The 22,266-nt window shown below is 48.2% G+C and overlaps 1 protein-coding gene across 1 annotated transcript in view; it reads right to left on the reverse strand.

The window, feature by feature from the left end:
• The window catches only part of GRIK4 (glutamate ionotropic receptor kainate type subunit 4), a 144,447-nt gene extending 122,561 nt beyond the window's left edge, over nt 1-21,886 (reverse strand). Inside the window, 1 exon segment of the mRNA XM_036397477.2 lies at nt 21,788-21,886. Coding sequence (XP_036253370.1) covers nt 21,788-21,869 — 82 coding nt within the window. The 5' untranslated portion in view covers nt 21,870-21,886.
• Between the last annotated feature and the right edge of the window lie 380 nt (nt 21,887-22,266).

Below are 22,266 nucleotides of genomic sequence, written 5' to 3' on the forward strand. Positions count from 1 at the left end.
CCCAGGATAGGGGGGCTCCTGGTGGAGTCCCAGCAAGGTTGTGCTCAAGGCTCTGTGTCTGACAGAGATAAAGCAAGGCACCCAAAACTGTGAAGATGCTTAAATTAGAAGGGAGAGCAAGAAAATGCTGGAGAGAATTGAGTATTAACATCTCCAGAGAGGCTGAATGAACACAGCCTGCTCCTCCTGGAAGCTAAAGCTGAGGTAGGAGAGATGGGGAGAGCAAGATAATCCCACCATAAAGGACAGGACAGAATCATTTAGAGATGAAGGAGATATTTAAGGACGGCATTAAAAAGCAGAAACGAATGTTCAGCTGTGGCAATGGGAGAGGGGTGCTCTCATGTGACAAAACCCAAACAGTTTTACATGAATTCTGCTCCCACTAAACCAGGGGATGATTCCAAGCTGAATTTTCCACTTCCCGACCCTTTTCCAGCCCTGATCCTGCTGGTTTCACTCTCTGTCACTGCTGCCACAATTTCCCTCTGCTTGCTGCTAACAGCCCAGGCAGATTTCCACACTTCCCAAGCCTTGATGGACACTGCACCAGGCTGGGGCTGGGGAGATAGAGGTGCTAATTTGAGAGCTTGCTACAGGCAATTCCTTTCATTTTCTCTGTGCCTCTGCCTCATATCTGGATTGTAGGAACAAATGTTACTGTCAAAGCAAAAGTCCATCCAATAATTCCTGCTAATAGCCTCCCAGCCCTGGGCTACTCTCAGGTTAGGAAACTTCTGAAACTGATGTTGTTTATATATTTAATAACTCCTCAGTGCTTTTCTCTCCCCTGTGCTCAGCCAGTTTCCCCTTAAATCTGTGAAAACTTTCTGTACCCAGCACATGCTCTGAGCTCAACACATCAATCACTTGTTGCAGAAAAACACCTGATCCTCCCCACCTCCATTTTACTGGAGTTGCTTCCAGGAAACTCTCCAGCACCTCTCAAAATATGTAATTCCAGGCAGGAAAGGGCACCCTGAACATCACTAAAAACCCAGACCAGGTTTCCTGGGTGTGCTTGTACAGGTGTCCTGTGCAGACACACATTCCCTGGAGTGCCACGGGGTACAGGGATCTGCAGGGCCCATTACAGAATTCACAGAATGACCAGGTTGGATGAGACCCTCAAGACCATGGAGTCCAGCCCAGCCCCAACCCCTCAACTCAACTGTGGCACCCAGAGCCACATCCAGGCTTTGTTAAACACACCCAGGGATGGGGACTCCACCACCTCCCTGGGCAGAACATTCCAGAACTTTATCACCCTTTCTGGGAAAGACTTTTCCCTGATATCCAACCTGTATTTCCCTTGGTGCAGCTTGAGGCTGTGTGCTCTGGTTGTGTCAGTTCCTGGAGAAAGAGCCCAGCCCCAGCTGAGCACAGGCACCTTTCAGGAGCTGTGCAGTGATGGGGGCACCCCTGAGTCTCCTTTTCTCCAGGCTGAGCACCCCCAGCTCCCTCAGGGGTTCCTCTCAGGGTTTGTGTTCCCAGCCCCTCTGGATGTGCTCAGTGTCCCAAGGTCCTTCCCAAACTGAGGGCCCAGAGCTGGGCACAGCGCTCCAGGTGTGCCCTCAGCAGTGCCCAGTGCAGGGGCAGACACAGAGGAATCAGACACTGAGGAATTGGACACTGAGGAATTAAAGACTGAGGAATTGTTTTCTGCTCTCATGCCTGACTCTGGATTGTGTTATCAGCACAGAAAACGCCATTTGTTTGCTGATATCAAAATGCCGCCACTCACCTGAGGGATCAACACTGTGACAAAATCATTAGGAGCCTGAGGGAATGCTGGAGGCCTTCTGAGTTCATGGAAAATTCATTCCTCAGCCTAATGAATGGCTTTTTCCAAACAACTGCCACAGCAGCCCCCCTGTGCTGTTTCTCAGTTCCCACCAGACCAAGCAGACACACACACGCTCCTGGCTCGATCCTGGAGCATCTAAAGGGGCAGCCACAAAAAGGGCACTGGGAACAAATCCCAGCACCACAGCTCAGCCCCAGCCTGCTGGAACCCTGGGCTCAGGGGGTTTTTCTCTGCCTGTGCTGAGATGTCCTGACCCCCAGGAGAAACTGCTTCTGACCTTCATCCATGGAGAAAGCTGCCAAGGCTTTGGGATGAATTGGAATCTACGAGTGTGTGAAATAGACAGTGGTGTAGTTTATCACAGGGTGAACAAATTAGAGTTTTGGGGTGTTAGCATGGAGGTGCAGAACTTCTAATAAGAGAAGATAAACAATAACCTAAAGACTGAAAAACCAAGAGTCCCATCTGTCTCTCATTGCTAGCACAGAACTCTTTAGGAGTCTCCCCATCAGGGGAACCCACAAGAAACACCAGCTCTGCAGGGACCAGGGACCAAGGTGTCCCAGTCCACAGGAGAGGCAAAGATATCTAGACAAATAGATATGACACATACAAGTAGCTAAATGACTGATAAGACTCTTGCAGCCATCCCAGAAGGATTTAAAGGATGCAAGGAGACAAGTCCAGCTGGTCCAAATTCCAGCTCAAATTCCTTGACGACCTCCCTGCCAGAGCCCCCATGTCACACACACTGTCTGCTCCTGCCACAGCTGCTGCCTCCTGCTTGTTCCCTCATCCTGCCACCAAGGTGACACCATCCAACTGCTCCCTCCCAAAACAGCCAGGCTGGGATTTGCATTTCAATTTCAGCTCATTCTCGTGGTTCTGATGAACTTCTGGAAGATCTCCTTGCACACAGTGATGGAGCATGCTCCCCCTCTCTGCTGACATCCACGGGGATGTATTTTTAGCCTTGATCCCTGCATTAGGGAAAAGTCACCCCCTTAAAAGAGCAGTTTTATTGCCAAGCTATATTAGCACAATGAGGGAAAATCGCTCCTAATTTTTATAAATTATCTCATCATCTGCGACTAATTAGCAGCCGCGGAAAGATGGGGGAAAAAAAAAAAAAATTAATCTCTCCTCGCCCCTGAGAGATGAGCTCGGAGGTGTTCAGAGCTCAGAGATCCCTGCTGGTCAAGGATTCCATGGGAATTCTCTCCCACTGCACAGTTGAGGAGCTGTGCTACCCCCTTGTCCAGCACCACAGGGCAATCAGGGTTGAAAGAACCTCTGGAGATCATCAGCACCGTGAGGAATAGTAGTGCTGCAGCTTAGCTGGAAACTTTATTAAAATCCAATCTAATCAAGCTGTTGTGAGTCTCCATTCTCCTTACCCTTGCTCCTGGGCTCTTGTGCCTCTGTAAATGTGTCTATAAAAGTAAAATGAGCAAGCAGCCAACGGCTAAGCGGCACTTAATCAGAAGAAAATGTATACCCTGGTGGATAGCAAACTGCTATTAGGCTGGGGAGGGGGGAGACAGCAGGAAATAATAAGCTATAAATGGACAACCAAATAAATCTCCTGCCGCACCAAGTGAGAGCACATCTGGTTAGATGCCACCTCCAATGAGTTGTGAGCAAAATATTTATTTGCCGCCGAGCACCTGGCGGAGGGAGAGGGAAAGGAGCTGCTTTCCCTGCAGGAAAATCCTACCTGGAATCATCTGGCCCTCAAGGTGTCACTGGCACTGCCCACAGCTTGTTCTGCTCCAGGAACAAGGGGGGAAACGTAAAAATCCAACTCTTCTCCAGCAGCAGAGCCCCTCTCCTCCATCTCCACCATGAGCCCCAGTCAGGCAAAAGACTCCAAAGCTTTAAATACCACAGGACTGTCACACCTCTGATCCCTGAGAGTGCCTTAATTTAATATAGAGCACTTCAGCATTAGGAGAAAATGGGATTTGGGACTTGGAAGGGCCCGAGGGAAAAGCTCCTTGGAGAGGGGCGTACTGCAAAGGGGATTATCACCATAATCATGAGATTAGTTGAATAATCCCAGCCCAGAAGAGAGGTCTTGTTGTCTGCAAGATGCTCAGCACCCTCCTGCTTTCACAGAACTGCAGTGCAGCGTTGGGTCAGAGTGAATTTGAGGAATAATGAGGGGGAAAATCAGCCCAGGCTGTGCCTCAGAGTCCATCCAAACCCATCAGGGTGACACTGCCGTGCTCAGGCCAGCCCCATCTCCCAAACCCTGACAACACAGCACATAAAAATTGACTTTTCACCCCCCCACAACCCCTCTCTGCTTCATTTTTCACTCTTTAACACAACCACGGAGTTCAATCCTCCTAAAAAAGGCAAAACTCCCCCCAAGAAATTCAGCCCTTCCAAACGAAAGGACAAAGTGCCAGGGAAAATAAACTAAACCAAAATAAAATAAACCTCCCCTCCTAATCACCCAGCCTGGCTCTTCTAAGGAAGCTCTTGCACAGTTGAATTGCACAAAGTAAACAAATAATTACCAGCTATTTTCTTCAATAGGTCAGAAAGCAGATTAGCAAGCTGAGACTGAAATCCAAAGCATGAGTGTGGCGTGCCCAGGATTACAAAAAGCAGAAAAAAACCCCAGCCAGAACCCTGTAAAACTACCACAGCTCTCAGCCCCTGGTGCTCTCACTGCAACAAGAATTCCACCTGCTCAGGTGTTGATAACCTGCCTGGAAAAACTCCTAAGCCCAGCGTTAATATTTGACATTTCTGGATTCTCGGCTTTTTAACTGAATCTGTTCTGATTTAGTACCCAGGGAATGGTTTTCTGAGAAGGGGAAGGCAGAATTTGGTGCTTCTCCTGGAAATGTGAAATCCAGAGCACCTCAAAACCCAGGGCTGAGCTCTGCTGCCAGAACCAGAAGGGAGAAAGCGGTGAGAGGGATGTGAGCAGCAATGCCTGCATTCAATCCCACTGTATTTTCCCTTTTTGTAACTGAAAGCAAAATCCACTCTCCTGGAGCCCACTGTGGGATGGGGGAGGATGGAGCTGCTGGGGTGAGAACTTTAGGTCAAGGAGGTTGCAACACCGTTTTCCCCAAAGCTGCTTTAATTCGGCTCTGGCAGAGAAATCCATAAAAGCAGCAGGGCAGGGATGATATCCCAGAAGCAAAGGAGCTTTTGTCCTGAGCCTGCAAGCAGAGCAGGCGGGGATGCCCTTCCCCACTGCTGTGCACTGGCCACTCTGCTGTTCCTCTCCCAGAAAAGCCCCAGAACCCCAAGCAGGCAGGCAGGGACCTGTTGCAGCTCCCTGCAGGTGCTGGCTCAGGCAGAACTCGCAGCCAGTGCTGCCTTCTCAAGCACAGAAAATGCTGGATGCTTTCCAGATGGGGAGGGTGGGCAAGAGCAGAGAACAGAGCCAGGACATTTAAAACAAAATATATTCAGCAAATGACTGGTTTGCAGAAGGGTTTTAGTCGCACAGATGCTCTTTTTTCTTTTATTTTTCTTTTTTTTTTTTTTTTTCATTTCTTCTGGCATTATGCTGTTATTTTTTTTTTTTTTTTTTAATTTTTGTTCTCACTTCACCTTTCAGTGCTAGAAACCATCCATGCCTCACTCACGCTGAATGTGGCTGATTTCAGCAGCAGGAGAGGAAATTCTCAGAGCCAGTGTTCTTCAAACCAAGTCACCAAATGGTTTCGAGGTTAATTGATTCTCCAAGCATGAGGACACATCTTCCAAAAGCATGTTCAGTGGCATGAACTGCTACTCTGAAACTCTCCGTGCTGCCAGCTAATGCCTGAAAATGCTCCTCATTTCCTCACAATGAAATCTGACAGCCCCAGGACAGCAAACAGCCACAGCTTGTCATTCAAAAGGGCAGCAAGCAGGAAATTCACAACATTCCTAAAACCCCAGGATGGGTTGGGTTGGAAACGGACTTAAAATCATCTCCCTGCCGTGGGCAGGGACACCTTCCACCACCCCAGGGTGCTCCAGCCCGGCCTGGGACACTCCCAGGGGCAGCCAGAGCTGCTCTGGGAATTCTGTGGGAATGAGGAGGAGCAAAGGCTTCTCCTAAAAAAGAGAATAAAACAACAGCAAAACGCCAGGAGAAATGCAAAAAAAAGAAAAAAAAAAAGAAAATAGAACATCTGTGCGACTAAAACCTTTCTGAAATCCAGTCATTTGCTGAATATATTTTGTTTTAAATGTCCTGGCTCTGTTCTCTGCTCTTCCCTGCCCACCCCAGGGTGCTCCAGCCTGGCCTGGGACACTCCCAGGGGCAGCCAGAGCTGCTCTGGGAATTCTGTGGGAATGAGGAGGAGCAAAGGCAGCAGAGATTCCAGACTTTCAGCTCGGTCTGGAAAGATCCCACAACCTCAGGTGAGCTGGGGTGTGAACACCTTCACTCACACCCCTTTATTTTCCAGAGCTCTTCAGTCCATCCCCAGCAAAAAGCCTCATCAGTCTGTGGGTTCTTTGCACCTTTTTTTTTTTTTCCAGGGAAATCTGTGTCTGTGTCCAGCTCAGGATGAGCTGCAGGATAATGCTGGATGCCCAAATCCCTCCCCATATTCCTGATTTATCCCACCCAGCCTCTTCTACTCAACAGCTTTGCCAGCAGCGCTTGCAGGGCTGGAGGGATGAGGGCACAAATAGAAAACAGGGGCTGGAGGGAGCTCAAAGCCTTTTCCTGCCCAACGACAGCCCAAGCTGCCTGCAAATAAAACTCCAGAGCTCATCAAGCAGCTCTGACCACTGAGGGTGCTTAATAAAGATTACTTTTCTACAGCTCCACTTGCCTGAGGCATCATTTGCTCCTAATGAGATGCTCCGTGGGATTTAAAAGCAGGAGGGAAGAGCAGGGTTTCAACCACAGCCCAGGAAAATGAGATTTCTGCTCCAAAATCTGAGTTGGGCACCTCAGAACCGTCTCCTGCCATGCTGAGGCTCCTCAGTTGTGCCAAGCTGGGCAAGCACAGGGCTTGAAAAATTTGGTAATGCTGGGGACTTGGAGACTTGGGCAAAGCAGCCTCAACCTGGCCCTAAAAAACTCAGCTGGGGCTCAGGAGGCATCTGGGGTTTATGATTTTGCATGAACACTGCAAGGTATTTCTTTGCCAACTCCACTGGTTTTTGCTTTATCTTCTGTGATCATTAAGATCAGGGGATTTCTGAGCATGGCTGGAATGAGAAAATTCTTCTTCCCACTGTGGCAGGGCCCCCAGTGAACCAAGAATGCCAAAAAACTCTGTGTGATATTCTGGTGGGTAGTTTATCCACTGAAGTGGGTAGAAATGGAAAGGATAATAAATACTAAAAGTATTAATTATATAAATTAATATATATAATATATGTTATATAAATTAATATATATTATATATTATATATTATATATTATATATTATATATTATATATTATATAATGTATATTATATAATATATAATGTATATTATATAATATATAATGTATATTATATAATATATAATGTATATTATATCATATATCAAATAAATACTGAAAGTCTTTATAAAACTGCTAAGTTCTCTTCTGTGTGAGGGATGAGGAAAAATAAAGTCCTGAAGTGTCAAAGCCAAAGAGCAGAATGGATTTGCTGCTGGAAAAATGGGAACATGGATGAGTGGGGGCAACTGAGCAGGACCAGAAAACCTCTCTGCAAGGGAAGGAGGAGATGAGATCTGGGCAGCCCTGCCCTGGTGGAGTTACTGAGGATCAGACCTGGAACAAGGTGATGTCAAATGCTGAACATCTCAATGAGCACAAATTCACAAAATTCATCCCAAAGATCCTGTCAGCTGAGAGGCTGAAATCTGCAATGAGGGAGGGGATCCTCAGCCAGACCCAGGCTGAGACCACACCACAACCTCCCAGCCCTCACTGCCCTGGGCTTGGCAAGGAGCTCACACAAGGTTTAGGAGAGATCACACAAGGTTTAGGAGAGATCACACAAGGTTTGAGAGAGATCACACAAGGTTTGAGAGAGATCACACAAGGTTTAGGAGAGATCACACAAGGTTTGAGAGAGATCACACAAGGTTTAGGAGAGATCACACAAGGTTTGAGAGAGATCACAGAAGGTTTGAGAGAGATCACACAAGGTTTAGGAGAGATCCCATGAGGTCTAAGAGAGATCACACAAGGTTTAAGAGAGATCAGGACAAGGTTTAAGAGAGATCAGGATAAGGTTTAAGAGAGATCACACAAGGTTTAAGAGTAATCACACAAGGTTTAAGAGTGATCACACAAGGTTTAGGAGAGATCAGGACAAGGTTTAGGAGAGATCAGGACAAGGTTTAGGAGAGATCAGGACAAGGTTCAAGCTCCCCTGGGATGAGCCTTGGGCTGGAGCTCAGGAATTCCTCCTCCCTGCACCTTTCCAACAGGAATCATTGCAGAGGACAGCCCAGCTGCTGCATGGGGAGTGGGGACACTGAGCCCCTTCCCTGCCTTCTCCCAGCTCTGAACTCCCCCTGAACTCGACATCAGCTGCATGAGACCAAAGAACTTTTGGCATTTGTGGAGCCCAGGCTGCTGGACAAGGCCAGGAAAGGAGATAAAAGCCAGGATGGGCTCAGCTCTGCCTGTAGCCAGCTTTATCAGCCCTTCTGGCAACTACCAAAGAATGGAATATTTATGGAGGGCAGACTCCTTTGAAGAGACAAGAGCATAACCCAGGTGGGTTACCCACACCCTGGCTGCCCCAAGGCTGCAATTTGATCCTGGATTCCTGCATCCCACCTGGGCCTCCCAACCCACTCATGGCTTGATTTCTCTCCCAAAACTGACTGTAAAAAAGAAAGAAAATTTATGAATCCCCAAGTAAAGAACACGAGATGCTCTGAAACCTCAGGGCTGCACAACCAAGGAGAAAATCAATCCTCATCCCTCCTCGTGCTTTTGTCCCTTGTCCCAGATGCTCCCCCCTAGGCCAGGGACTGTCACCTCCAGGCTCAGCGGTGACAGCAGCCAAGAGCAGAGTGCCAAAAGTGCTGAGACAAACCAGGTCCTTCCCTCCACAGGCAGTTTTGGAAGCATCTGGAGCTGCCACTACAAAGAGATGGGTCAGGAGCACATGAGAGGTGACAGGTGACACCTGCATCCAGCCAGGTGGCCAGGTGAAGCTGGCCCAAAGCACCTGGCTGCTCTTCTGTGACAGCTCTGCTCCTGCAGCAGCAGGTAATCACTGCTCATTAATAATTACCACGCTCTTTCTTTGGGTAAAATTGCAGCACTCACAGTTTCCAGCATTTTCATTCCTTCCTAAATGCAGCAAGAGGCTGCTCCCCCTGCATCACCCCTTGCAGGGCTCCAGGGAGCTCTGAGTGCACCCATTTACCCCAAACGATGCAGCACTGATGGCTCTGCCCTGAAAATGCTCCCCAGGGACACGAGGGACACAGAGGCACCAAGGTCATCCCACTCCTGGTGATCCCACCCTAATTCTGCCAGCCAGAGAAACTCAAACAAAGTCAACATTTGTAAAGCAGTGAATGAAAGTCTCATGAGAGTATAAAGCGCTCCGGGGCAAATTCTTACTCCTGTGGCTCCATTCTAGGGGGGATGGTGGCACAGCTGGTGGCTCCCTTCCATCACATCCCTGCACCTCCACACGCTGAGCTTTCCCTTCAGGAATGCTCACAGCAGATTAAAACCCAGTTTATTAAATAAGGCAGTGCTCTAACAAGGGTAATCCACTGATAATTTCACTCATTTAAACCCTATTTTATCTCAACCAAGTAGACTTATTTCCATTTAACAATCTTAATTCTTTTAGCACCTCCCGGCTCCCAAGTTGGCTTCAACAGCAGCATTGACATTCAGCCATCACTTCCACATAAAGTTCCCTTCAGTGTCCCCAGGCCCCTCCAGTGGCTGGAGGTGCAAGAGGAATTCATTAGTGATGGAAAGGGAAAGGAGCCATCCCTCCCTGCAGCCTCCTGACATCCCCAGCCCTCATTTGGCAGGGCTGGAGTCAGGGCAAGGCCAGCCTGAGCTGCTCCTGCTGCTCTCAGGTCCCTCCCAGCTCTCACATCTGCATTGTCTGAGCTCTCCTCCAGCCTGGATCTTCACCTGCTGCTTTCCAGACTGCCCACACGCCTCTCCTCTCCAAACAACACCCCCAAGAAGGGGTCTGGGCTGTGATGCCACCCTGATGTGACACACTGCTCTGCGATGGTTACCACAATAACAAAATTTCCCCCATTTCCCCTGCCTGCTCCCAGCCCTTTCTGCCATGGATTGTGCCCTGGGTGTTGTCCTGCTCTCCCCTGCTTTTCACAGCTGACATCCCACAGAAAAACACAAAATTCATTCTCTCAGGTCTTTACATCCTTCCCTTTTCCCCCAGTTGATTTCTTCTCCATCCTTCCCTTTTCCCCCACTGGTTTTCTTTTCCATCCTTCCCTTTTCCCCACTGGTTTTCTTTTCCATCCTCCTCTTTTCCCCACGGTTTTATTTTTTTTTTTTTAGCTTTGATCTGATCACAGTGAGGTCTCTGCGAGGGAGAAGAGGAGGAAGAGGAGCACAAAGCTGGAAGCAAAGGAAGGGCAGGACCCACCACTCCCCCTGCTTTGTCAGCAGCTCATTCTCCACTTCTGGGATTGGGACTTTTCCAAGTGCTGTGTGTCCCTAACACCTGGAGAGGGGGAGTGGGAGCTGCTGAATCCCAGCCAGGACAATTTGGGATTTCAGCCTCTTGGGGCTGTGTTTATCTGCCACTGAGCCAGCAGCAATTAGCTGCAGAGGGGCACTCGAGAGAAGTGCCCTGCTAGGTCAAAGCTCCTCTTTGGGAAGGTTGCCCAGCAGCCCTGCAGTGCCTAAAGCTCGACAAGAGAGCTTAAACACCTCACTGAGCTCAGCTCTGGGCATGTGGCAGCCTGGAGAGCTCTTGAGCTTGCAACCCACCCATGCACAGAGCAAGGACGAGGGGATGTGCCAAGAGAAACAGAGCAGGAGGAATAAACCCTGAGCACAAAGAGCCCTCCTTGCACTCCCAGGGTGGGGATCTCAGCTCTGCTCCAACAGGCTGGAGCTGGAGTGGCTCTTTGCCTTCCTTCTCCCATCTGCCATCCTCTCCCTGCCCTTCCCAGAAAGGTTCCAACAGCTCCCAGGTGACAAATTCGGCTTTATCTCAACTCAGCTTGAGGAAATTGGGCATCTACCTAAAATCTGCAAGGCTCTCCTCCCCCTCATTGCCCAAAAAGGACCTTCAGATCACACTGTGGTCACTACAGACCTGCATTTCCCTAAAACCAGGGAAAATGCTCCTCAGCCACCCATCCTCAGGAGTCATTCCCAGAACTGCTCCTGTCTCTGTGGAGGATTTGCCTCCCCTCTGTGCTTACCCAGGATTTCAGCCAGCTCCTGCCCACATCCCCCAAATTCTCCTGCTCCCTTCAGCTGATTCCTGACAGGGAAATGAATTGTTCTGTGGGGAGGAAGGGATTTGGAGGCCCAAGCTCCAGGTGCTCTGGGTGCCAAGGCAGCTGCCTGCCAGGGTGGTGGCTCTCACCCCAGCACGGCTCTGAGGAGGAGATTTAATCCAGCCCTGAAAGGAGTGAAATCCATCCCTGCTGGCTGCCCACACAGATAGCCAGGGGCGAGGGGCTGGGCAGCAGGAATCTGTAATGCAGCCTCCTGCACAATCCCATCTCACGACACACTGGAGCTCTCTGCAGAAATTCCAGCTTTGCTGAATTTGGCTCCGAGTTGGAATTCATTTTGGCAGCTGTTTAGGCAGGCAACCAAGGATCTTTCATTCATGTAATTGACTTTTTTATTCATATATATATATGAAAAAATAATGAAAGAAATTGCAGAGTAGATCTTGCTATCAGTAGCTTCCTCTGTGTGAAGCAAAAAGATCTGTATTAAAAGTGGCTCAGCAGCTAAATACACAAAGTGCTGCCCAGGGGCAGGAACAGTATTTAGATATAAAACAAGTTACATGACTCTCAGATCTTGATCCCTGGCTCTGGGAGACTGTTTAATATTCAGGAACAAATGTAAAAAACCAGACCTTTGATACAAAATTCTGCACATGCACCTATGCATGCCTGTCCTCTGTCACCCTGCCACGGCTCAGGACTGTGCCTGGAGGAGATAAATGTCACCTTTCCACTGACCAACCCCTGGCTCCTCTCCTTAAATTTCCCTTTTCCTACTGAATTAGCACCTGCTTCCAACCCAGTCACCTTCCAAAACCACAGAGCCACACAGGCCAGGGCAGCAGCTGCTGCTGTGCCCAGGGGCACCAGAGCTTCCCCCGTGCTGGTGGCTAAATGGCTTTCAATAAACAAGAGAGTGAAGAAATAGAACGTTGATTTGCTGCTTAAGTAACGTGGCTCTTTTCCATAACTACCAGGCTCTTTCCCATCCAGCTGCTCTGCACAGAGAGATCTATATCTATATAATATGTATGTGGATATATAATGAATCAAAACAAAGCTTAAAGGCCTCCTGGGGTGGGTAATATAACCTGCCTCTCGGACATTAATGAATAGGAACAGATCAGGAAAAATAACTCTGCCACAGAGGTGCAAAAGATGGAAAGAGATGATCTGTCTGGCTGACTCCCTCCCCGTGCCTCCTCACTCTGTGCCCTGTGGCACTGATCTAAAATATAAATCTGCTTATTATTTATTATTCATATTATTATAGTGCTGGATTCCTCTGCTGGAGATGAGGAGCTCATTATGTTTTATATGGCAAAGCTGCAGCCTGGAGAGAGGCAGAGCCCTCCCACACCGAGCAAAGGGCACTGCTTTGCTGGGCACGATCTGCCTGGTGCCTGGACAGCTTCTCCTTGCAGGGCAGCTCACCCTGCTCTGCACCAAATCCCTCTTTTTCCCATAGAGTTACCTTACTCTGCACCAAATCCCTCTTTTTCCCATAGAGTTACCTTACTCTGCACCAAATCCCTCATTTCTTTCCCATGGAGTTACCCCTGCTGTGCACCAAATCTCTCTTTTTTCCATGGAGTTTCTGTCTGCCCAAGTGCCTCTGTTTTTCCCATGGAGTTTCCCTGCTCTGCACCAAGCCCATATTTTTTGGAATTTCCTTACTCTGCACCAAGCCTCATTTTCCATGGAGTTTCCCTGCTCTGCACAGCCTCTCTTTTTTCTCATGGGCTTTCCTTACTCTGCACCAAATCCCTCTTTTTTCCATGGAGTTTTCCCTACTCTGCACCAAATCCTCATTTTTTCCCATGCCTGCTCTGCTCTTTTTCCACGCAGTTTCCCTACAGGACGAAGCTCAGTTGATTTTGAACCCAAACCCACCCAACCTTGACCACGTAAAATTCGCGCACAAACCTCCCGCGGCGGAGGAAGGCACCGATCCCTCCCTCCTCGATACCCAATCGTGTCAGTCTGCCAGGAAGGCTTCTCTCACAGCTGAAAACCAAGTCAGGGGTGCAGGGCTGGTGCATCCCTCGGGGTTGTGCATCCCTCGGGGTTGGTGCATTCCTCCAGAACCCGCTCGCCGCCAGTGGCAGTTCCCGCTCGGAAGCGCTCGCGCTCCTCCCGCAGTTTTCCCTCACACCTCCATGGTGCTAAGGAGCCTCCTCCTGCCTCTGCAGGCTGCCAGGGTGCTGAGCACAGCCCCAGGAAAAGCTGCATCCACAGGTTCAGTGGGAATTACGTGCAAACCTCCTGGAGACTGCGCGGCGCCCACCACCGACCGCGGCGGAGCCTCAGCACCCTGCCCTGGCGTCCTGCAGCAAAAGCTTTCAGGAAAACACCTTTCACCAGATCATTCCAGAGAAAAGCAGAGTGGATAAATGACTGCACCAGTCACCAGCCCCTTTTTGAACACTTTCAGTTGCTTTTTCCTGAAAAAAAACCACTTCATTTTATCCTTGAGCAGTCTCTGTGGATGAGTGGTCTGAAGGAGATGGCTCAGGGAAGGAGATGGAGCAGTGTCAGCCACTCCTCCTGTGCTGGAGCACAGGAAATGAATACCTGGGCAGAACTGCAAAGAATCCAAGGATAAAATGTGCCCAGAGCAGCTGTGGCTGCCCCTGGATGCTGCAAGTGCCCAAGGCCAGGTTGGACAGGGCTCAGAGCAACCTGGGACAGTGGAAGATGTCCCTGTCCATGTCAGGGGGTTGGAACTGGGTAATCTTTAAGATCCTTCCAACCCAAACCATTTGTGATTCACTGTAAGTCTAAATGAGGCTCTGCTGAAGGGCCTGGCATCTGTACAGGTGATTTTAAAAAGAAATATTTATGCACATAACTCAAAACCCATAAATAAGACATCTTTCTCCAAGAAGAATAATCAGAACAAAATTAAAAGACCAGATAGCAGATGAATATCCTATTTTTCTCTACCTCTCAGCAGTCCCCAGCAGCAAATGATAAATAACTACAAACCTACTTTGCTTTAATGAACTTAACTGGCTCTTTTTAATATTGGAGGAAATATTAATATTGTATCCCAATAACTACACTCCTCCCACCCCACTCCCCAAGCCAGGCTGGGATTAAACACTGATCCTCATGACAAGTGGGGAGGTTTTCCAGCACCAGCACCAGCATGTGAGCCCTGCAGATTGCTCCTGTGCTCTGAGCTGATCCTGGCTGCCTTCAAAGCCAGGGTGAGGCCATTCCTCTGCTGGGGAGCAGCAGATCCACGGCCAATTCACCCCAGATCCATCAGGAGCATCCACAAAGGGCTTGGCTCAGGCAGAGCTACACCAGGAAAGGAGTTTGTGCTTTGTGTGTGTGTGTTAAATGTTTGCAGCAGGAGGGAGAAGGGGAGCTTCAAGCTGTGTGAGCCAGCTGCAAACAGGAGGTGGGGAGCTGGGGATGGCACAAAATCTGCCACAAAGCCGCAAAAAAAAAGCACAGCTGGGCTTCTCCCCCCACCAGCTCCTCCTGACACCTGGGAGGAAGAATTTGGTACCTGCTGACATCAGCGTCCTCCTTCTCCAGCACCTTCATCATCAGAGCCACCAGCAGGCTTTAAAATGCTAATTCTGCCTTGTGGGATCTTGCCTGCAGTGCCTGCAGGAGAATCCTGTGTGTCCTGAGGGAGCTGAACTGAACTATCCCCAGTTCCACTGCTGTTATTGCTCATTTTTACCTCAATGTTCGTTTTTCCCTTGCTTCAGCCCTCCAGCTCAGACACACCTTTGGACAAACTGCACCAGCAGGGCAGCTCTGGGGCCTTTACTCACTGCCAAAGTGGTTTAGTGTATCATAAACACCTCAGGTGGGCGATTGCACAGGGATTTGGGGCCGTGCAAACGATGCTCTGCTACCCACGGCCCTGACAGAGGGATACAGGGGCACCACACAAGCACAGAGACGCAGGAAAAGCTCCTCTCTGCCTCTTCCCACCCCCTTCAGCACACACAGCTGAGTGCCAGGGGTCTCCCACAGCTCTGGGGGGGTGCCCAAGAACATTTTCTGGAGGTGAAAAGCTGAGAGAATTGGGATCGAAACTGGGAGAATTGGGATTGTTCGGCCTGGAGAAGAAAAGGCTTTGGGGTGACCTCATTGCGGCCTTCCAGTGCCTGAAGGGGCTGCAGGAAAGATGGAGAGGGACTTTTTACAAGGGCTTGGAGTGACAGGATGAGGGGGGACGGCTTAAAACTCAAAAATAGTGGGTTTAGGTTGGATATTGGAAGAAGAAATCCTTCCCTGGGAGGGTGGGCACAGGGTGGGCACAGCTGGGGCTGCCCCTGGGTCCCTGGAAGTGCCCAAGGGTCTTAGAACAGTGGGAGAGGGGTGGAACTGGATCTTTAAACCAACCTAAACCACTCCATGATCCTGTGATTCTGGTTCCAGAATCAGAACCCTGAGCAGACACAGGAGATTCACAGCCCTTCAGGCACTCCAGAATTTTGGAATCCTGCCTAGAGACAAGGACAAACTGCCCAGAGTGACACCTCCAGTGACACCCCAGCATCAGGGCTGGGGCCCATCAGGACCTGGAGCACAAATTGCTTCTCTGGAGGGAACCACAAAGCAGAACCACATTGCTGCACTGGGGCAGCAATGAGAGCTGAGCCCCAGCACAGTCCTTGGATATGGGGCAGGAAAACATCAAGTTTCACCCCAAAAAAACACCCTTAAATGCTGGAGTTGTTGTGTGAAGTTTGCAGAGCTGGGAGACAGAGGCAGGGAAGGGATTTTGACAGGCAGAGAGAAACCCTGAAAGGCTCAGGAGGCCTTGCAAGGAGTTGTCAGCAGATCCTCTCTCAGGGCTCCTATCCCGCTCCTGGTGAGGGCAGTTCCATGGATAAACTACAATTTTTGGCCCGGGGTATGAATTTTAAACAAGCTTCTTTAGCACACCCAATGAATCAAGGCAGAAAATGCCAATTTAGGGCCCCCACGCTCTGCTCAGTGAGGCCGAGTAAATAACCCAGTAAATAACTCAGGCAAATTTCCTGACACTTCCTTCAGCATGAGAGAACAGGCAAGAAACAAACGCAGCACTGCTCCCACACACGGTGTGTGTGCTGCAGGAAAGCAGGGCCAGGGGAGATGCTGCCCTGCAGGGCAGGGGGGAGCTGATTTATTTTTGGTTTTTGGGGTGGCTGGATGCAACACAACCTGAGCAAGAGCTCCCAGGGTATTTTGGAAGGCCTTGCACTGGTTCTTCCAAGGGCTCCAGGCTGCCTGGGGGCAATTCCTTCCCTCTCAGAGCTCTTAAAGCTGTTGAGAACACTCCCATCCCTGCCTGCTCCTTCCCTCCCCGATCAGACCCAGCTTTTGAGGCCCTCAGAGATAATAATTCACACCCAGACAGAGCAGGGAACTGACTGACAAAAGACATTCTCAGCAAAACATCACCATTGCAAATAAACCTTTTTTTTTTTTTTTACACCTGGATTTCCCCACCAAGGTCTCCAGAAAAAAACCAGGAACAAGGAGAGTTTCTCCAGGGCTGCGTCAGAAGGGAACAAACAATGCAAGGCTGAAAGAACAAGTCTGCACTGATGGGGTTTTTTTTGTCCTCCCTGTGTATCAAGGAGAGAAATAGAGCACTCAGGAGCCTCCAGGCTGCTCCTCTGCAGCCAAAGGCTCGGGAAGGTGACCCTGTAGCCCACATTCTGCTCAATGCCTTGCACAGGTGATGCTTCTCCAGCTCACTGCAATGCAACACTCGCTGTGGGCCCTGTCCAGGCCAGCAGAAACTCCCCCAGAGATGGAGCAATCTGCTGCCTCTCCACTCCTCTGAGGGCTGCCAGGGCCAAGATCCACCCCAAACCCCAAAAAAGCAGCAGCAGGGAAGCTCAGGGCTCGTTTCCCAAGCCAAGAGTCCCTGACTCAGCACCACCGTGATCCCCTGCAGGGAATAATCTCATTTTCCTGGTGAAGAACCCACCCCGACACTGCCCAGCTCACCTCCCATTGCTGATCACACCCTGTGCATTTCAGCAGCCCCTTATCAGATGGTTTTCAGGACTGTTTTAAACCTTTGCTCGCATTTTCTTTGAATATTTAAATGTTCTTGCTGGCCTGGTTTTCCTTCCCTATGCAGAGCAGTGATTTATGTTGCTAGCATATCTCCCTGCCTTGCCAAAAGCATGCATTTGGGAATGATTTCAGGGCTGCTGGTCATATTTTTTCTCTCTTTTTATTCTGCACTTTATTTTTATTAACTTTTTTGTTGGAGGCGCCGTAAAAATGAAACTGTGGCTTGAAGGAACAACACTCATCAAACCCCCCAAACCAAAGCAAGCTGGAAGGCAGCTGCCATTCCCACCTGGAAGCTGCAGCATAATTCGAGTTTCCAGTCCTTAAAAGCTGAAAATTCACAGTCCCAGGTCTCAAACACCTTCACTTTGCACTATGGGGAAGTGGGAAACAAACTGACCCCAGGTTTGTGTGCTCAAAGGAGCTCCCTTTTTTTCCATCCTCCAAAAACCCCACAGTTCTCCAAAAAAGATGGGACACGAAATTCAGTCCTTCAGTATCTCAAACACCTTCACCTTTCACTCTGGGGAAGTGGGAAATAAACTGACCCCAGGTTTGCAGCTCTGGGCTGCTGGAGGAGCTCCCTTTTTTCCAGGCTCCCAAAAACCCCACAGGGCTCCCCAAAAGATGGGACACAAAGCAAAAGGAAGGATTTTCATTCAGTCCTTCAGGATCTCAAACACCTTCACCTTCACTTTGGGGAATGGCAAGCTGGAAGGCAGCTGCCATTCCACCTGAAAGCTGCAGCATAATTCGAGTTTTCAGTCCTTAAAAGCTGAAATTCACAGTCCCAGGTCTCAAACACCTTCACTTTGCACTCTGGGGAAGTGGGAAATAACTGACCAAATTTCTAGCTCTGTGCTGTCAGAGGAGCTCCCCTTTTTCTCCAGGCTCCAAAAACCCCAGGCGCACCCCCGTCCCCCCCCCTTCTCCCAAAAAGATGGGACACAAACCAAAATGAAGGATTTTCATTCAACTTCAGGATCTCAAACTGACCCAGGTTTTGAGTCTGTGCTGTACAGGAGCTCCCTTTTCTTCCACACTCCAAAACTTCACAGTCCTTAAAGATGAAAATTCGCAGTTCCAGGTCTCAAACACCTTCCCAAAAAGATGGGACACCAATAAAATGAATGATTTCATTCAATTCAGGATCTCAAACAGCTTCCTTTTACTCTGGGGAATTGGAAACAAGCTGACCCCAGGTTTGCAGCTCTGTGCTGTCAGAGGAGCTCCCCTTTCTCTCGGTCCCACAGTGCTCCCAAAAAGATGGACACAAAGCAAAAGGAAGGATTTTCATTCAGTCTTCAGGATCTCAAACACCTCACCTCTCACAAAAGCAAGCTAGGCAGCTGCCACACCAAAGCTGCAGCACAAAGAAGTCCTTAAAAGCTGAAAATTCACAGTCCCAGGTCTCAACAGCTTCACTTTGCACTCTGGGGATTGGGAAACAAACTGACCCCAGGTTTGCAGCTCTGTGCTGTCAGAGGAGCTCCCCTTTCTCTCCACGGTCCCAAAAACCCCACAGTGCTCCCCAAAAAGATGGGACACGAAGCAAAAAGAAGGATTTTCACCTCCAGCATGCTGCCAATTCCCTCTCCATGCCCATCCCTGCCCGCTGGCTCGAGTGGAGGATGTGCCCATGAAGGTGAAACGCAGGCAGCAGGGCTGGGAGTGCTCCACATGAATCAGGGGTTCCAGGGATATAAACCACCCAGCCAGCCTTGCCAGGCTCCTGCCAGCTCACACCTTCCCTCCCCATATTTCCTGAGCTGCCTCGTGCTCCACCAGCAGAGGGAGAGGTAATTTCACTTCAGGAGTGTCACCTGTGAAGGCTGCAAATGGGGACAGGGATGGATTGGCTGCTTATCTGCAACAAATGGTTAATAAAGGCACTGCTGGCTGCAGGAAAAGCGGTTTCCTTTCTAAAACACGGAGCCAAGTGTCAGTTGGGGAGGTGAGCTCCATTAGGAGGTTTCTGGGTGCATTTATGGTCCCTAATCCACACAGCAGCCTGGGGAAATGATGGTGCCTCTCCCTGAGAGCTCCTGAGCACAGCCCAAAGGGGTCTGCACCCATGGGCTCCCCTGTAAATTGGATATTTTGGGGTTTGCACAGCTCTTGTGGCGCCCTTGAGCTTGGGCAGGTTGGGCTCTGCCCCTCCTTGCTCATGGATGGAGGGCAAATTCTGTATTTGTGACAGAAATATTTAATTTCATGTGGGTTTAGGAGAGGGGTGGGACATGGCAGGGGTCATTTTAGCTCCTCAGTGGCTCTTTGAGGGGTGGCTTGGAATTCACACAGGAAGGGCAACATCAACACCATGAGAACCAACACAAACAGGGAAATTCACCACAAACTGCCTTTCATTGACAAGAGGAAGAGACAACATCCCTGAAATGCAGGGAGGAGCTCCAGCAAGTGTGTCAGCTCACCAAAAACTAATTTCATTTTCAGGAGGAAGAGACAACATTTCCAAAATGCAGGGAGGAATTTCAGCAAGTGTGTCAGCTCACCATAAACTAATTTCATTTACAAACTAGAGACAGAACATTCCCAAAATGCAGGGAGGAGCTCAGCGCGCCCACTCACCATAAACTCCATTTCATTGATAAAAGGAAGGAGAGAACATTCCCAAAGTACAGGCAAGAGCTCAACAGTGTCAACTCACCATAAATTAATTTCATTTAAGAGGAAGAGACAACATGCCCAAAATGCATGGAGGAATTTCAACAGCATTGTCAGCTCACCATAAACTAATTTCATTTACAAAGGGAAAGTGAGAACATTTCCAAAATGCAAAGAGGATCTTCAGCAAGTGTGTCAGCTCACCATAAACTAATTTCATTTACAAAAGGAAGTGGAGAACATTGCCAAATGCAGGGAGGAGCTCAATGTGTAAACTCACCATAAACTGCATTTCATTTACAAAAGGAGGGAGACAACATTCCCAAAATGCAAGAGGAGCTTCAGCAACTGTGTCACTCCCATAAATTAACTTCATTGACAAGAGAAAGAAACAACATGCCCAAAATTCATGGAGGAGCTTCAGCAAGTGTGTCAGCTCACCACAAACTGCATTTCATTTACAAACTGAAGAACATTCCCAGAATTCAAGGAGGAGCTCAGTGTCTGCACCCACCATAATCTCAATTTCATTGACAAAAGGAAGGAGAACATTCCCAAAACACAAGGAGGAGCTCAATGTGTAAACTCACCATAAATTGCGTTTCATTTACAAAAGGAGGGAGACAACATTCCCAAAATTCATGGAGGAGCTTCAGCAAGTGTGTCAGCTCACCACAAACTGCATTTCATGTACAAACTGAAGAGCATTCCAAAATTCAGGGAGGAGCTCGGTGCCTCCACTGACCATGCAGGAGAATTTCACTCAATGTCAGCCCCACCAGGCAGGGAGGGTTCCAAGAATCCCTCCAGAGCATCACTGGGAAAATATTTTAACTTTATATTGAGTCATTTCCCCACTATTTTTTTTGAGCTGTAAAATCTCAGAGTTCTCCATGCCTTTTTCTCTCTGATCTCGTACAATTGTAAGGGTTGGTGGTGAGACAGTGAATATGAATTAAAAAATACCAAATTCTTCTTCTAATGGTCAAGTCCTGCTAACACACCAAGTTTTAGAGGTACAAGCCAGTGTTGTTTCTGTGAACTTGATGATGCTGCCACAATCTCCAGCATCTGACTGCTAAAATCTACCAAAGCCTTTGCAGATTTTTAAATATTAATTAATATTTCACAGTAAATTGTACACCTAGTTTTGCTCTTTTTTTGTGTGAACATAGGTGTAGGTATAAGTGTAAAAATATTGATGTGTTGTCAACCTCACTACAGTCAAATATTCTTCTTTTAAGAAGGTAATTTAAGAATTGACTCTTGCAAAACTCCAATAACAAATACAGTAAATTGCACATCTAGTTTTGCTCTTGTTTGTGTGAACATAGGAGTAAGTATAAAAATATTGATCTGTTGCCAACCTTACAACAGTCAAATATTCTTCTTTCAAGAAGGTATTTTAAGATCTGACTCTTGCAAACTCCTAATAACAAATACAGTTTGTTGTGTGAACATAGGTGTAGGTATAAAAATACTTATGGGTTCCAACTTACCACAGTCAAATATTCTTTCTTTTAAGAAGGCAATTTAAGATTTGACTCTTGCAAATTCCTGATAATAAATACAGAAAATTGTACATCTAGTTTTGCTCTTGTTCGTGTGAACACAAGTGTAAGTATGAAAATATTTACGTCTTGCCAACCTTACTAAAGGTAAATATTCTTATTTTAAGAAGGTAATTTAAGATTTGACTCTTGCAAACTCCTAATAACAAATACATTAAATTGTATATCTGGTTTTGCTCTTGTTTCTGTGAACATAGGCATAAAAATATTGATGTGTTACCAACCTTACGACAGTCAAATATTCTTATTTTAAGAAGGCAATTTAAGATTTGACTCTTGCAAAACCCCAAATAACAAATAAGAATAATAAACCCAAAGCCAGGTGAGCACTCACCAATCCTCAGGGAATGGGGGCTGGCCCAGATCCTCATCAGCCACAGCAGAAGGAGCACCAGAGGCGCCAAGACACGGAGCATCTTCCATAAATCCTCATGGAGCCTGCGGTGGTCTGGGCATGACATGACATAACTCTGCAGGGAGACACAGGAAACACCTTGAGCCCCTCTGCTGCCCCCAGCAGCACCACTCAGCTCAACCAGCACGCTGGGGAGACAAAAGCTCTGTTTACCCGAGCAGGAGGGAGCTATTTACAGGCTATGAATTATTCGGGGTTTGGAATCCAACTGGGCAGAGAGCTCCTTGCAGGAAAAAATTTTAAAAAATAATAAAAAATTTAAAAAGTTAAAAAAAAAAAAGAAAGAAGGAACACGAGGAAAAGTCCAAATATTTCATTTTGGCATTTTTAGCGTTTCAACAAAAACAAGTGGAAATCAATATTGAGTCACATCTCTGACTTCTATTCTCACCCACCCC

This window comes from Molothrus ater, chromosome 22 (assembly GCF_012460135.2).
Source record: "Molothrus ater isolate BHLD 08-10-18 breed brown headed cowbird chromosome 22, BPBGC_Mater_1.1, whole genome shotgun sequence".
In the NCBI taxonomy this organism is placed as follows: Eukaryota; Metazoa; Chordata; class Aves; order Passeriformes; family Icteridae; genus Molothrus; species Molothrus ater.